At 43.1% G+C, this 13,104-nt stretch overlaps 1 protein-coding gene across 3 annotated transcripts in view; it reads right to left on the minus strand.

The window, feature by feature from the left end:
• SANBR (SANT and BTB domain regulator of CSR) overlaps window positions 1–13,104 on the minus strand; it is a 330,259-nt gene that overhangs the window by 60,966 nt on the left and 256,189 nt on the right. For all 3 annotated transcript variants that reach the window (XM_078649295.1, XM_078649294.1, XM_078649296.1), the window contains exon 19: window positions 12,008–12,096. In XM_078649295.1, coding sequence (XP_078505421.1) covers window positions 12,008–12,096 — 89 coding nt within the window. The remainder of the gene's footprint in view (window positions 1–12,007; window positions 12,097–13,104) is intronic.

Here is a 13,104-nt window from a genome sequence, read left to right on the forward strand (position 1 = left end):
CACTTGAAACTAGGATACTAGGAGAGTAAACCTACACAGGAGCACCGGAGTACTCTCGTTACCTCACCCACAGGAAGCGGGTGCATAGGTGTCAAAGTGCGTCGGGTTTCGTCGTGGAGTTCTATGGAGCCTTGGAGAAAAGTTGCTGCAGGTGACCAGGAGAGAAGAGTCCGGTTGGATCCAAGGGTGGATCGAAGATGTAGAGTACCTGAAAGCAGAGGGGACAGAGTCTGGGTCACTAACTAGCCAGTGACCAGGAAGGAACCAGGCGATGTCGGGTTGCAATCTGGTGATGTTGTGAAGCTGGTCTCCGCTGCCACATGGACCAGGAGGTGTCGACGACGACCAGGAGCTGGGCATGGACTGTCCCACGAAGGCTCTTGCTGTCGGACCTTGATTCGGAGTCAACAGGCCTTGGCAAATGCAACCCACGCAGGAATCAAAGATGGCTTCTGGATCAGATCAGCAAGGTCTAATGGGCTGCTCCTTTTCAGGGGAGCAAGGGCCAGTCTGGAGCAACCAGACCAGCATTGAAAATTCGACAGAGGCCACTAGCCAACGGGCAAGTGACCGGACATACGCGTTGAGCAGGAAAATGCAAAAGGGCCCCACGCAGCACTCGGTGAGTGTGGAGAGGTGATCTTCGGTGCAAAGGATGCTCGGGGCGGGGGCATCTCAATCCCCAATGCACAGCTTCGAGGGTGCCTCAGGAGCTGCACAGAAAGCACTACGCTGGCTTTCCAAGATGGCCGGTCCCACGTCTCTCGTCGCCTCCATGGGTCTCAGCTTTGCTGTGGCTGTGGATCAGGCTGTTGGATGTCTGGAAGTCCGGTTCTTGTCAGGCTCTGTCGTTCGAGCTCCGGCGGGAGCAACGATAAAGCAAACCGTTGAGCGCTAGATGGTGCCTGTTTGCACAGGGTGGTCACTCCTTGACCACAAGGGAGATTCTTCAGTCTTCTACGTCGAGTAGGATGTTGAAGGTCCAGAGTTCCGTATCAGATTTTCAGTCAGGATTATCTAAAGTCTAAGGACACAGCTCCTACCTTTGTTCCAAATCAAGGGGCTGGACTACCTGAGAGGTCCCTCCTATGGGTGAGACCCAGGAAGGGGGTGGTTACACCCCTTTCCCTTTGTCCAGTTTCGCGCCAGAGCTGGGGCTGGAGTGCCCCAGTACCGGTTTGAACTGGACTATGCATGGGACACCTTGTGTGCCCCAGGCAGTTTCTCATTTCATTCAGCCCTCCCTGCCCCAATCCACTATCTCCTCTCTGGGGTGGTGCTAGCACCTCCCTGTGACAGGAAACCTATTGTCCAAGCCTCCCTCGCTGGAAGAGTTCCCAGCAGCAGGAGGTCAGACTTGTGTCTGTGGCAGCAGCATCCATTTTGTGATGCTGAGGCTCTGGTTAACTTTAACCGGGATTAATGGAAGTAACATGTCTTCTCCCTCTAGAAGGGTCGAACGCTAACCCCGTCGCCAGAACTGGCGGGGGGTAGTATTCCAAAGCGTATGACACCTTACACGACATGTTTTGATAAAGCCAAACCAAAGTTAGCAATAACCGCGAGGATTATAATGCACTTAAGAGTATATGGTATGGCAATATCCTGGAACAGCTATAAGGACATGGTTCCGAAAGCTGCAGACAGGCTCAGCTCATACTAGTAAATAAAGACAGGGCAACCCAATAATCCCCAAGGAACTGGGTAAATATGCAATATAGAAAAGGTACCTTGAGGAATTATTTCCACTATTAATTATTAATTTTCACAAGCCATCAATATGTACACTCAATCAAATAGACATTGGAACCATGGTATCGATCGTTTATCAACTTTATATCATGTATTATATAAGAAACAGTTAATAATTTGTAACAAATAGAAAGAGGCAACACAAACCACACTATTACAATCAAAATCCTTCCGATAGTGTGTTATACTGTTGGTATTGTATGTATTATAAACATATATACATAACGTGCTCCTGAAGTCTCAGTCAGCTAATTCCACAATTTTGACCAGAGTGTTGTAGTTCTTGTTTATAACCAAACAGTATATAGGCGTCGACGTTTCGGTCTTTAACATGCGATTTTCACCAAGACCATCCTCAGGACTGACAGTTGCTCAAAATATCTACAAAATATACAATATGTACATTATATTAGAACCCATTCCTAATGTCCAATATAATTGATTGTCTGCTAACACTAACCGTCACCACACCCAGTGTGACTACACATAAAATATGTACTACTCACTATGTTTCAAGTTGAGAGACCTCAATCTTCATAGGCCAATCAGGAAGTCTTAACCATAGACCTTCCTGTTTCACGTGCTCCTGTACAAACAAGTATATATACATGCACCAAGCATATGCCTTCACATTTCAAAAGTTCTGTTCCACCTAAGCTCCTCTTCACTTTATACAACGGTTAAGCTTACCTCCTCAAAGAGATAGGAACATTTCCAAAGTGGTTCTGTAATTATTTTGTGTTTCTAACTTGTTCGATTAGTGTGGTTCAAATCTGAGGTACAAAAACGGGAGATAATGTCCATCAGTCCAGGCGAGTAACTAGCGTAACCTTAATTATCCCAGTACCCCTCCCATGGCACTTACTTCCACATCGTGTAGAGCGGGACTCCAATTCACTCCGTCTCTATTCGAAAACCGGCTTGCAATGTTACCGGAGGAGACTACATTAAAGTCGCGGACTCCGCGCATGCGCAGATAGGGGAAGTCACTTCAGTCTATGTGGCGGCCATTTCTAAATGGGTCACATACCTGCTTAATCATATGAACCATATTATATTACCATCGACTTAGTATGTCAAAGTCCTAATCGACTATTGTCTGCCCGAAGTGTAAGTGTGGATATTAAAAGTGTAGATATAGAAATAGAAATATATACAAATTAAATTTAGAACCTCCGTTAAAACCAGCCATAAATTCGATAGTCAGCCTCACACTGGTCCCGGCTGTGAGGCTGACTATCGAATTTATGGCTGGTTTTAACGGAGGTTCTAAATTTAATTTGTATATATTTCTATTTCTAGTAAGTAAGTGCCATGGGAGGGGTACTGGGATAATTAAGGTTACGCTAGTTACTCGCCTGGACTGATGGACATTATCTCCCGTTTTTGTACCTCAGATTTGAACCACACTAATCGAACAAGTTAGAAACACGAAATAATTACAGAACCACTTTGGAAATGTTCCTATCTCTTTGAGGAGGTAAGCTTAACCGTTGTATAAAGTGAAGAGGAGCTTAGGTGGAACAGAACTTTTGAAATGTGAAGGCATATGCTTGGTGCATGTATATATACTTGTTTGTACAGGAGCACGTGAAACAGGAAGGTCTATGGTTAAGACTTCCTGATTGGCCTATGAAGATTGAGGTCTCTCAACTTGAAACATAGTGAGTAGTACATATTTTATGTGTAGTCACACTGGGTGTGGTGACGGTTAGTGTTAGCAGACAATCAATTATATTGGACATTAGGAATGGGTTCTAATATAATGTACATATTGTATATTTTGTAGATATTTTGAGCAACTGTCAGTCCTGAGGATGGTCTTGGTGAAAATCGCATGTTAAAGACCGAAACGTCGACGCCTATATACTGTTTGGTTATAAACAAGAACTACAACACTCTGGTCAAAATTGTGGAATTAGCTGACTGAGACTTCAGGAGCACGTTATGTATATATGTTTATAATACATACAATACCAACAGTATAACACACTATCGGAAGGATTTTGATTGTAATAGTGTGGTTTGTGTTGCCTCTTTCTATTTGTTACAAATTATTAACTGTTTCTTATATAATACATGATATAAAGTTGATAAACGATCGATACCACAGCTCATACTAGAGCACCACCTCACATAAAACCAAGCACTCTGCCTTCAGGATTGTTAAGGCCTGCCTTAGGAGTGACTTATAGGTGCATATGTGTCCAGATATAAGGTTAGACATATGTATACTATATCTAAGCAAGGGGTGATTACACGACCTTGCCTCAGCTGAGTGATCAGCCAATTGTGTCAGTTTGGATGGCCAGCCAGGGGTGGCAAAAGATATGCTGCAGCCCCTGGTAGGCCTTGGGTGAATCTATGCCCTGGGTACCTATAGTACACTGTACAGGGACTCATAAGAGTGACACAAATCCCAATTGGTGATGTACCTAAAGTACATGGTGTGAAATTTAGAGAGAGAACAGCAGGGCTGTGGGTCTGATTAGCAGGCCCACAGCCACATTAAGTCAAAAACCAGTAAAACAAAAAGCAAAAAATGGGGTGACCATAGGATAGCAGACCCTACTCTCCTACATATTGCTTATTAGCTAACCTGTAATTATTGTATGTACAAACTTATTGCTCCTCTGCAAAGTATTTACATGAGAGTACTCGTAACTTGAAAAGTATATTTTTATAACTGTTGGTTCTAAAAATAAAACAACCATATCTTTGGATATACAAACAGTTGGCCTGGAGTTCAGTCCTTGAGTGTGTGAAACCTTTTGCTGACTGAGTGTGTACATCAACTGCTTTACACTGTCCTCTGGTACTGCCTTACTGCTCGACCAAGCTACCACTTTGGAGAGTAAGGACAGTTCTGACTTTAACCTCTGTTATACCTCTGGGGTTGGTGGACTCTATACACACTGTCCTTCCTTCTAGTCCAGTATATATAGAGCCACTTTCTCACGGCGATCACAGCAGATGTAACACCGTTTGGGCCAACAGCAGCTGCAGCTTTCATTAGGCTAATGCGATCAGCACTACAGATGGAACCCCAACTGGACCAATTCCACATGCACTTGAGGCAGGTGCCGCAAGCTACCAGTTGTGAGAGACTAGATAGACCCTCTGGAAGGCGAGTCGTTTCTAGCTCACTATCATATAGTTCCCTCTCTCTGGATGTACATGGGACATGCTGGGCCTTTCCCTCCTCCTTAACAGGCTTTGCTCCTGCAGGGACAGGCAAACCCATTCCCTTTCCTAGCAGGGATGGAACGTAATGGTTGAAGCCTTGTAGGTTTGAAATAAATCTACAACCATGCCTTGAAGTGCTCCAATCTGTGAAAAATATATCAACCGTGATAACGAGAGAAGCCATACATCAGTGTCTCAAAAAGGGAGAAAGATGAAACTAAAATCACTAATAACGGTGGTTCCATGATATACCCACTAAAAAAGGGGTTCAGACAATCTGCATCATGTGGTAACCAAATGTTCTTCTTTCCTGGATGCCATGCACTTCCATGCAGCATAGAACTAAAAAATGAAGGCCAGGGATATACCTGAAATTGGGGAAATGTACTTTTGGAGACTCATGCTTGCATCTTTTACCTCACTTGTTAGTTGAGCACAGGTAGGCATTTCCTATTTCAAAGAGGCAAGCATTTCACTTCGCTGCAATATTCCCCACTTACCAGTTACTGATTTCTAAATTTGGTCAGATGAGTGAATTGTGGATTTGGAGTGGGGTATCCAGCCTTCCTCCAGATCTACAAAATGACCTATTTTCTATTTATTTCACCAATTTAATCATTTAATACTGCAAATTGTTATGTAGAGTAAGGCACAAAGAGCAATACTGATTTGTTGTTTGCTACCAAATTAGAAGGCTGGTACAAATGTATAGTTTTTCCTTGCACATGGTGTGTAGCTGCTACATTGAAGAGCAAGGGGATAGAACCTCCAGGCAAATTTGGCACATTAAAGAAGCTTCATATGCATATCTAAGAACAACACCTTAAGGGTTTAATTAGACTACAGACCACCTATCCCCTTCCAGAAAGAGCTCAATGGATCTGTTAAAAATCCCTTTGACACTGATCTCAAGAGAGAAGTAGGAAGGTATGTGTGGAAACACAAAGAAACACTTCTTACATAACCTTGTTGTAAGTTTTTCAACACAAAGGTATAAAGGTGGCGAGAGCATGACTTGAGAAGATTGTTAGGGTGAAATGATGGAGAAAGTTTATGTAAGGACAGCATTCACCCAACACCTGTAATTGCCATGAACACCCTATCACCCACAGGCCTAAATCAGAAAACCTTTTCTATTCATAGTGTGTCTTATTCCAGGCTCAAAAGTGAATTATTATTTAGATAAAAATGTTTTTGTGATTTCCACTCAGTAAGCAAGTTTCAAGAATCGAAATCCACGAGTAAATCAAACCTATGCCAGAAGTGACACACAATTATTCATTGAAAAAGCTTTGTGAATCACTACACTTATTTCCTTTAGTAAGTGTCTCGTATTTCTTGGGATGTAATGAATCAGGGTTGTGGAATTTAATAAAATACCTACTACTAGTCCATTGGGCAGGTTGTTTCGCAAATCTACTTGTCACGTAAATAAATCCACTTGTCCCTTTTGTGCCAAGTAATGCAGCGACAAATTATGGTGCAATCGCATTATATAAAAGCTCCGATATTAGCTTTTCTGTTTATGCCAGGGATCATACTATCGTAGGCTTTGAATTCTAGCAATATCCTTATTTTGCCACCTTTCCGCAGTTCTACATACTGGAGATGGAGGTAGCATTGAGCAATAGTTCCAGGACTGAAACAGCTCTTTTGATTCTGTGCAAACCTACTAAATTGAATGTCTTAGGGGTTTTCGCCAGCTGTTCTCTAATCTTTTTCTATACTGAGAAGGGTTGGAAATTTACTCCTGACAATGGCAGAAATAAAACTTCTGCCAGGGTTGAGAAAAAAGTGGTTGGAGGGCAAGTGAACTTGTAAACGGTCCACAGAGTTTCACATGAGCAAATCTACACCTTCAAGTTTTGCTTGTGCTAAAAAAACAGTTCAGAAATATTTTCTGCACTAATGCAAGGACATATACCATAAGTGCAATCTAGTGACTTTCATCAAGAATTGGGCCTCTAATTAGGTCTGGAGTTAACCAAGACCTTTTGGTTTTAGAAAAATTCTATCTCTCTCTCTCTCGATCTATCTATGTATTCATCCATCGACTGGCTGGATGGAAAGCAACTAAGGCCAGTGTATTACACAACCGACAGAGAAAGCTTTGCGACTCAGGCCTGGAATATCAGGGGTAATTCTTATTTTTATTCTTACAACAAAAATCTTTCTCAATCAGGTCGTGGAGTAAACCACCATCTCAATCACTGAGCAAGGTGGCTCAGGAGGCACACATAAAGCAGAGGATAAAGAAGTGGAGTGACAGCTAAATTTTAAAGAGCCCATCATCACAAGTGGCAAAAAAATGAAATCTTATTGAAAAAATATATATAATGATCATTTGCTCAAAAAAACAGAAAGGGTTTGATGTATTTTACCCTCAGTCTAAAAAAACAGTGAACTCAATGTTACCTTGGCATACATATAGTCTACAAAGTTCCTTGACTTTGCACATTGACTAGACCTGGACCAATGCCAGAAATTAAGTGAATGGTATTAAGATGTTAGCCAGCATGCAGGGCCATAACATGTCAAAATATATGACTACAGTGATGGACTTCTAGCATTACGGCAGAAATGTAAGCTATAAAAGAGTAGGTGAGCTAAGTCAATACTCTGACAAGGAAGAACATTGTGGAAACAATGCAAGCAGCTCAACAGGTTCCATTCATTTTTTAATTATTTTGGATCCCTATTTTCAAAACAGCTAAACACAAGTTCCACATAAATCTACAGATAATAAACATCAAATTTATGTTTGTACATGGTGTTTCTAATATACAGCCTGGACATAGCCAAAAGGCAGCTGAACAGATGAGGTGAGGTGGCTTGCATGTATGTCAGAGATAGGGCTAGGAGGCAACCATTCAGGTCAGACGTGAATAAAATGATGCAAACACACTTAAAAAAGAGCTTGATAAAAGTAGTGTCATAGTGCCCAGTCTATCAATATATCATTGAGTCAAATTAGGCTTTTCTTTGCAGAAACAACCAACATCACACTGGTAAGAGAAAGAGGATGGAGTAAGAACAGTGACAATCAGGCGCGCAACACCCATTGGGCTCCCCGGGCTTCAGCCCCCCCCCCCCGTCGCCTCCTCTGCCCGGGCTAAGATGACACGCACTGAAATGATGCAAGAAGGCTGCGCATGGGAGTCGAGAATGTGATTTTTATTATGCTTTCTGAGAGGCCCAGCAGCCCGAGCCAGACAGCCAGCCTCTGAACAGTTTTCTCGAGTGAACCCCCCTGCCCCCACCTCTTGATTTCCTTTAGAGTGGCGCCGCCGAGGTAAAATCCTTGCCTGAAGGCAGGGATTTCACCTAAGCACTTGATGGGTTGTAAGCATGGGATGTGAAGATGTGCACAGCAGGGGGAAGGCATGGCCAGTGCAGGTGACGCTTTTCTTTTGTATGGGAATTTCTGCTGGTGTCATAGCCCAGGGTTTGCTGTCTGTGCACTTGTATAGATGTGTATTCCATCCAAGTGCACAGACAGCAAACCCTGGGCTATGACACCAGCAGAAATTAATTTTCAAAGGAAAAGCATCACCTGCACTGGCCATCCCTTTCACCCTGCTGTCTGTGCACTTGGATGGAATTCACATCCACTGCACTGCTCACTAGATGAATGGTGAACAGGGCCATGGAGCTTTCTATTTTCGCTTCCAAGGGCAGCAGCGAAGAAGCAGAGGAGACCCAGGCAAGGAGAATCCAGGAGACCTATCTACTCTGAGACCTTCGAGGGGCTGGATGCCAGGACACAGTGCTGCTGATCAGCCAGATTCCACAGTATAGCATTAGAAGAGCAGGCAGCCGGTTTTTATGGAAGTTCCAGTAACTTTAATGCATTTTTCAGCACAGCATTACCTACTGCCTGCATATCTAGGTTACTGTGAATGTTGTTCTTGACTTACATGCATAGAAGTCAAAGAGGACAGTCCCCTCCAAATATGCAACTGTAATGTAAGTTTGTAGTGTTCATTTTTTTGGGGGGATGCTAGTGGGTAACTTTAGAGTTCAGGGTGGGTGTGGGTTTTAGGGTGCCAGTGAGTAATTTTATGGTTCATGGTGGTTTACAAATTGGGGTGGCAGGGGTTAATTTTAGGGTTCTGAGCGGGTATGGGTTTTGGGGTTCCAGGGGGCAATTTTAGGGTTTAGGGTGGGTATGGGTTTTGGGGTGCCAGGGGTCATTTTAGGGTTCATTGTGGGTATGTGTTTTGGTATGCCAGGGGTAATTTTAGGGTTCAGGGCAGGTGTGGGTTTTGGGGTGTCAGGGGGCAATTTTAGGGTTCAGGGTGGGTATGGGTTATGGGGTGCCAGGGGGAATTTATGGTTCAGCATGGGTATGGGTTTTGGGGTGCCAGAGGGTAATTTTAGGGTGTGGGGTGGGTATGGGTTTTGGGGTGCCAGGGGGGGATACTTTTAGGGTTTAGGGTGGGTGTGGGTTTTGGGGTGCCATGGGATTAATTTTAGGGTTCAGCGTGGATATGTGTTCTATAGTGCCAGGGGTAATTTTAGGGTTTAGGGCAGGTGTGGGTTTTGGGATGTCAGGGGGCTATTTTAGGGTTCAGGGTGGTTATGGGGTGCCAGAGGGGAATTTATGGTTCTGCATGGGTATGGGTTTTGGGGTGCCTGGGGTAATTTTAAGGTTCAGGGTGGGTATGGGTTTTGGGGGGCAAGGGGGGAATTTATGGTTCAGCATGGGTATGGTTTCTGGGGTGCCAGGGGTAATTTAAGGTTCAGGTGGTAATGGGTTTTAGGGTGCCAGGGGGAACTCTTACGGTGTGGGGTGGGTATGGATTTTGGGGTGCCGGGGGGGGATAATTTTAGGGATCAGGATGGGTATGGGTTTTGGGGTGCCAGGGGTAATTTTAGGGTTCAGGGCGGGTATGGGATTTAGGGTGTGAGGGGGTTAATTTTAGGGTTCAGCGTGGGTATGTGTTTTGGTGTGCCAGGGGTAATTTTAGGGTTCAAGGTGGGTATGGGTTTTAGGGTGCCAGGGGTAAATTTAGGGTTCAGGGCGTGTATGGGTTTTGGGGCTCCAGGGGGGTGATTTTAGGGTTCAGGGTGGTAATGGGTTTTGGGGTGCCAGGGGGTAATTTTAGGGTGTGGTGTGTGTATGGGTTTTGGAGTGCCGGGGGGATAATTTTAGGGATCAGGATGGGTATGGGTTTTGGGGTGCCAGGGGTAATTTTAGGGTTCAGGGCGGGTATGGGTTTTAGGGTGTGAGGGGGTTAATTATAGGGTTCAGCATGGGTATGTGTTTTGGTGTGCCAGGGGTAATTTTAAGATTCAGGGTGAGTATGGGAATTGGGGGGCAAGGGTGTAATTTTAGGGACCACTGCGGGTATGGGTTTTGGGGTGCCAGGGGTAATTTTAGGGTTCAGGGTGGGTATTGGTTTTGGGGTGCCAGGGGTAATTTAAGGGTTTAGGGCGGGTATGGGGTTTGGGGCTCCAGGGGGGGTGATTTTAGGGTTCAGGGTGGTAATGGGTTTTGGGGTGCCAGGGGGTAATTTTAGGGTGTGGGGTGAGTATGGGTTTTGGGGTGCCAGGGGTAATTTTAGGGTTCAGGGCGGGTATGGGTTTTAAGGTGTGAGGGGGCATTAACCGATCCTGATTATCTGCCATTTTAGCTCCGCCCCATTGATTAACATTAGCCACACCCCTTCATTTGCCATGTTAGCCCCCCCCCCCGAAATTAAGACCTAGTTGCGCCCCTGGTAACAATACATGTTTGTGTTATTTGAAGGCCAAAAAACCATTTACCGATGACATGTGACCGAGATAAGCACAACTCATGGAAATGAAAGGCTAATGAACTAACGCGTGCTTACTGAAAGATAGCAATAAGAATCATACAGAGAAGCTGCCCTCTTCCAGGAAGCCCTGAAGATTAAGATGCAGTCTAATAGTGAATAGTATGGTACACACCAATCTAGTGTTTGATGAGGGGGTACTTACTAGATGGTAAGGACCATTACCCTACCTCACCCTCTCTGCCTGCCTAGGTAAGTGCGGGTATCTGAGGCCCTTGTGGCACGAAATTTCCACAGACATCCTAAAACACAGTAATAATCCAAATGGGTCATCTAGTTTGCAGCTAATTTCCGTATTAAATAATAGAATTCTGATCTTTAATTTTTGTAGACATTTTCTGCACTTTAATTTCCCAGTCCATTTGAGACTCTAACAATGCCTATACACAATAACATTTATAAACCAATTTAAAAACGAAAATGATTAACTTCTATGTGAACACGCCCATTAGACTTGCAGTCCTAAAAGATATTTCTGCACATTATTTTTCATAGTCTAACATTACTCTGCACTCAAAGGTTTTTATAATCTAAAAGTGATGTGAATAACTTCGACTGCTAACTGCAAACGGCTTATTAGTCGTGAATTCCTGTAACTTTTTACTCTGTGCGAATTAAACTATGCTCCAGTCTTTTTTTCTATGGTGCTTTTCTACTTTTTGGATGACTTTTTATTAGGCTTGAAACACTTTTCGAAAATGTGCAAAGAATTGTAAAGATTTGCTCTTAGTTACCATTTTTCCAGATATAGTATATTTTTCTACCACTGTCATCCTCAAGTCAAACAAACCAAATTCCCTCAATGAAAACATACTGGAGGAAACAACAAGCCATGAATTCGGACAGTGGCAATGCACTTTGACATAGCTAAAGCTGGAGGCGGCTATTCTTAGGTCCTTCAAGACCAGCTGTTACTACTTTGTTGAAGTATGAATGAAAAGATGGTAGACTATTCGACAAGTTCAGAAATAGGGTATTGTAAGGGGGAAAAGGAGGAAACACCAACTCTGGTTAGGTATTCTACAATATCTCTATATTCAAAATCGTAAGCCCTCTATAGCACTTATAATTGTCAGTGATTAAAGTTATTACAACACACAAAGTGTACACATTTGGTTAAAGGTAAGGAAAAGCAGGGATACAATGAAATCATTGACTTGAGGTATAAAATCACATTTAACTCAGTTACATTTTCAACAAAAGGATTATTTTAGCAAAAAAAAATAGAAAACGAAACCAGAAAATGTTACCTCCTTCCCATCTTTGGATTTCACCCGTTCCAAATCCCCTAATCGAATTTTGATCAGGTGCCCTGTTATTTCAGTCATACGTCGCTGATCTGTAACAGTAAAGCAAGGAAAGTAAAGTTCTGCAATATCCTTCAGGAAACAGGGATATCCTGCTGCGCACTATTAATGGACACTTGTTACAGATGCTGGTCTTTACTTATGTGTATAGGCAAAAACTATACATATCTGAATAGACACCCTCCTTAGAAGAAATCCATCTGAAACTAGTAAAGCACAACACACTGCTCATGACAGACACACACAACTCCTCTTCTAGCAGTACTCTATGCACAATCCAGCCACGATCAGGCTTCCCAAAACCTGCACTACACAGAGCCAGGCATATTTCTTGCTGTGCCATCATCAAGTCACATCTATGACCTTTAAGAGTAGGACCTACAGCCAGGCACAACCCAATCTCAATCCTGCATTCACATTATCAGTCTCCTCACTATTATGTTTCAATTATCTAGTTATCTGGCATCGCCATTTTATGGATCTGCTGTGCTACTTTGTTACATTCATACTACAATGAATCTGAAACACTTCATCAGTAGCCATCAAAATACCACCACATATCGGTGATACCAGCCGAGATCAGGAAACACCAACCAACACCCTTCTAAGGCGCATATATGCCTCCCAACTGAGATAAAAGAACTTTGGGTCCTCAGTAGTGGCAGCGACATAGTACATAAATGTCAATGACGTCAGATCCTGCTATGAAAGTCTATTTCATTGGATGCATCAATTTAAGATTCTGAGAAAGAAAACTAAATATAATGAGAAATTGCATTTCACTGTAATATTAGATTGCAACTGCCAATTCAAGTCAGAATCCGGACTAAGGTAGATGAGTTAAAGAGTTTATCTATAGTGGTAAAAAGTAATGTCTTCAATTCGGGAAACACTATGTTTGTACAAGACCCTTACAGATGAAGGCAAAGCATCTTAGAAACAAGGATCAAGAACATAGATTCATTTTTTTTTATTTTACTATCAAATTATTTGCCAATCGAAGAATCTGAAGAACCAACAATTTAGTTGAGCAAATGGAA

This window comes from Lissotriton helveticus, chromosome 6 (genome assembly GCF_964261635.1).
Source record: "Lissotriton helveticus chromosome 6, aLisHel1.1, whole genome shotgun sequence".
Taxonomy (NCBI): domain Eukaryota; kingdom Metazoa; phylum Chordata; class Amphibia; order Caudata; family Salamandridae; genus Lissotriton; species Lissotriton helveticus.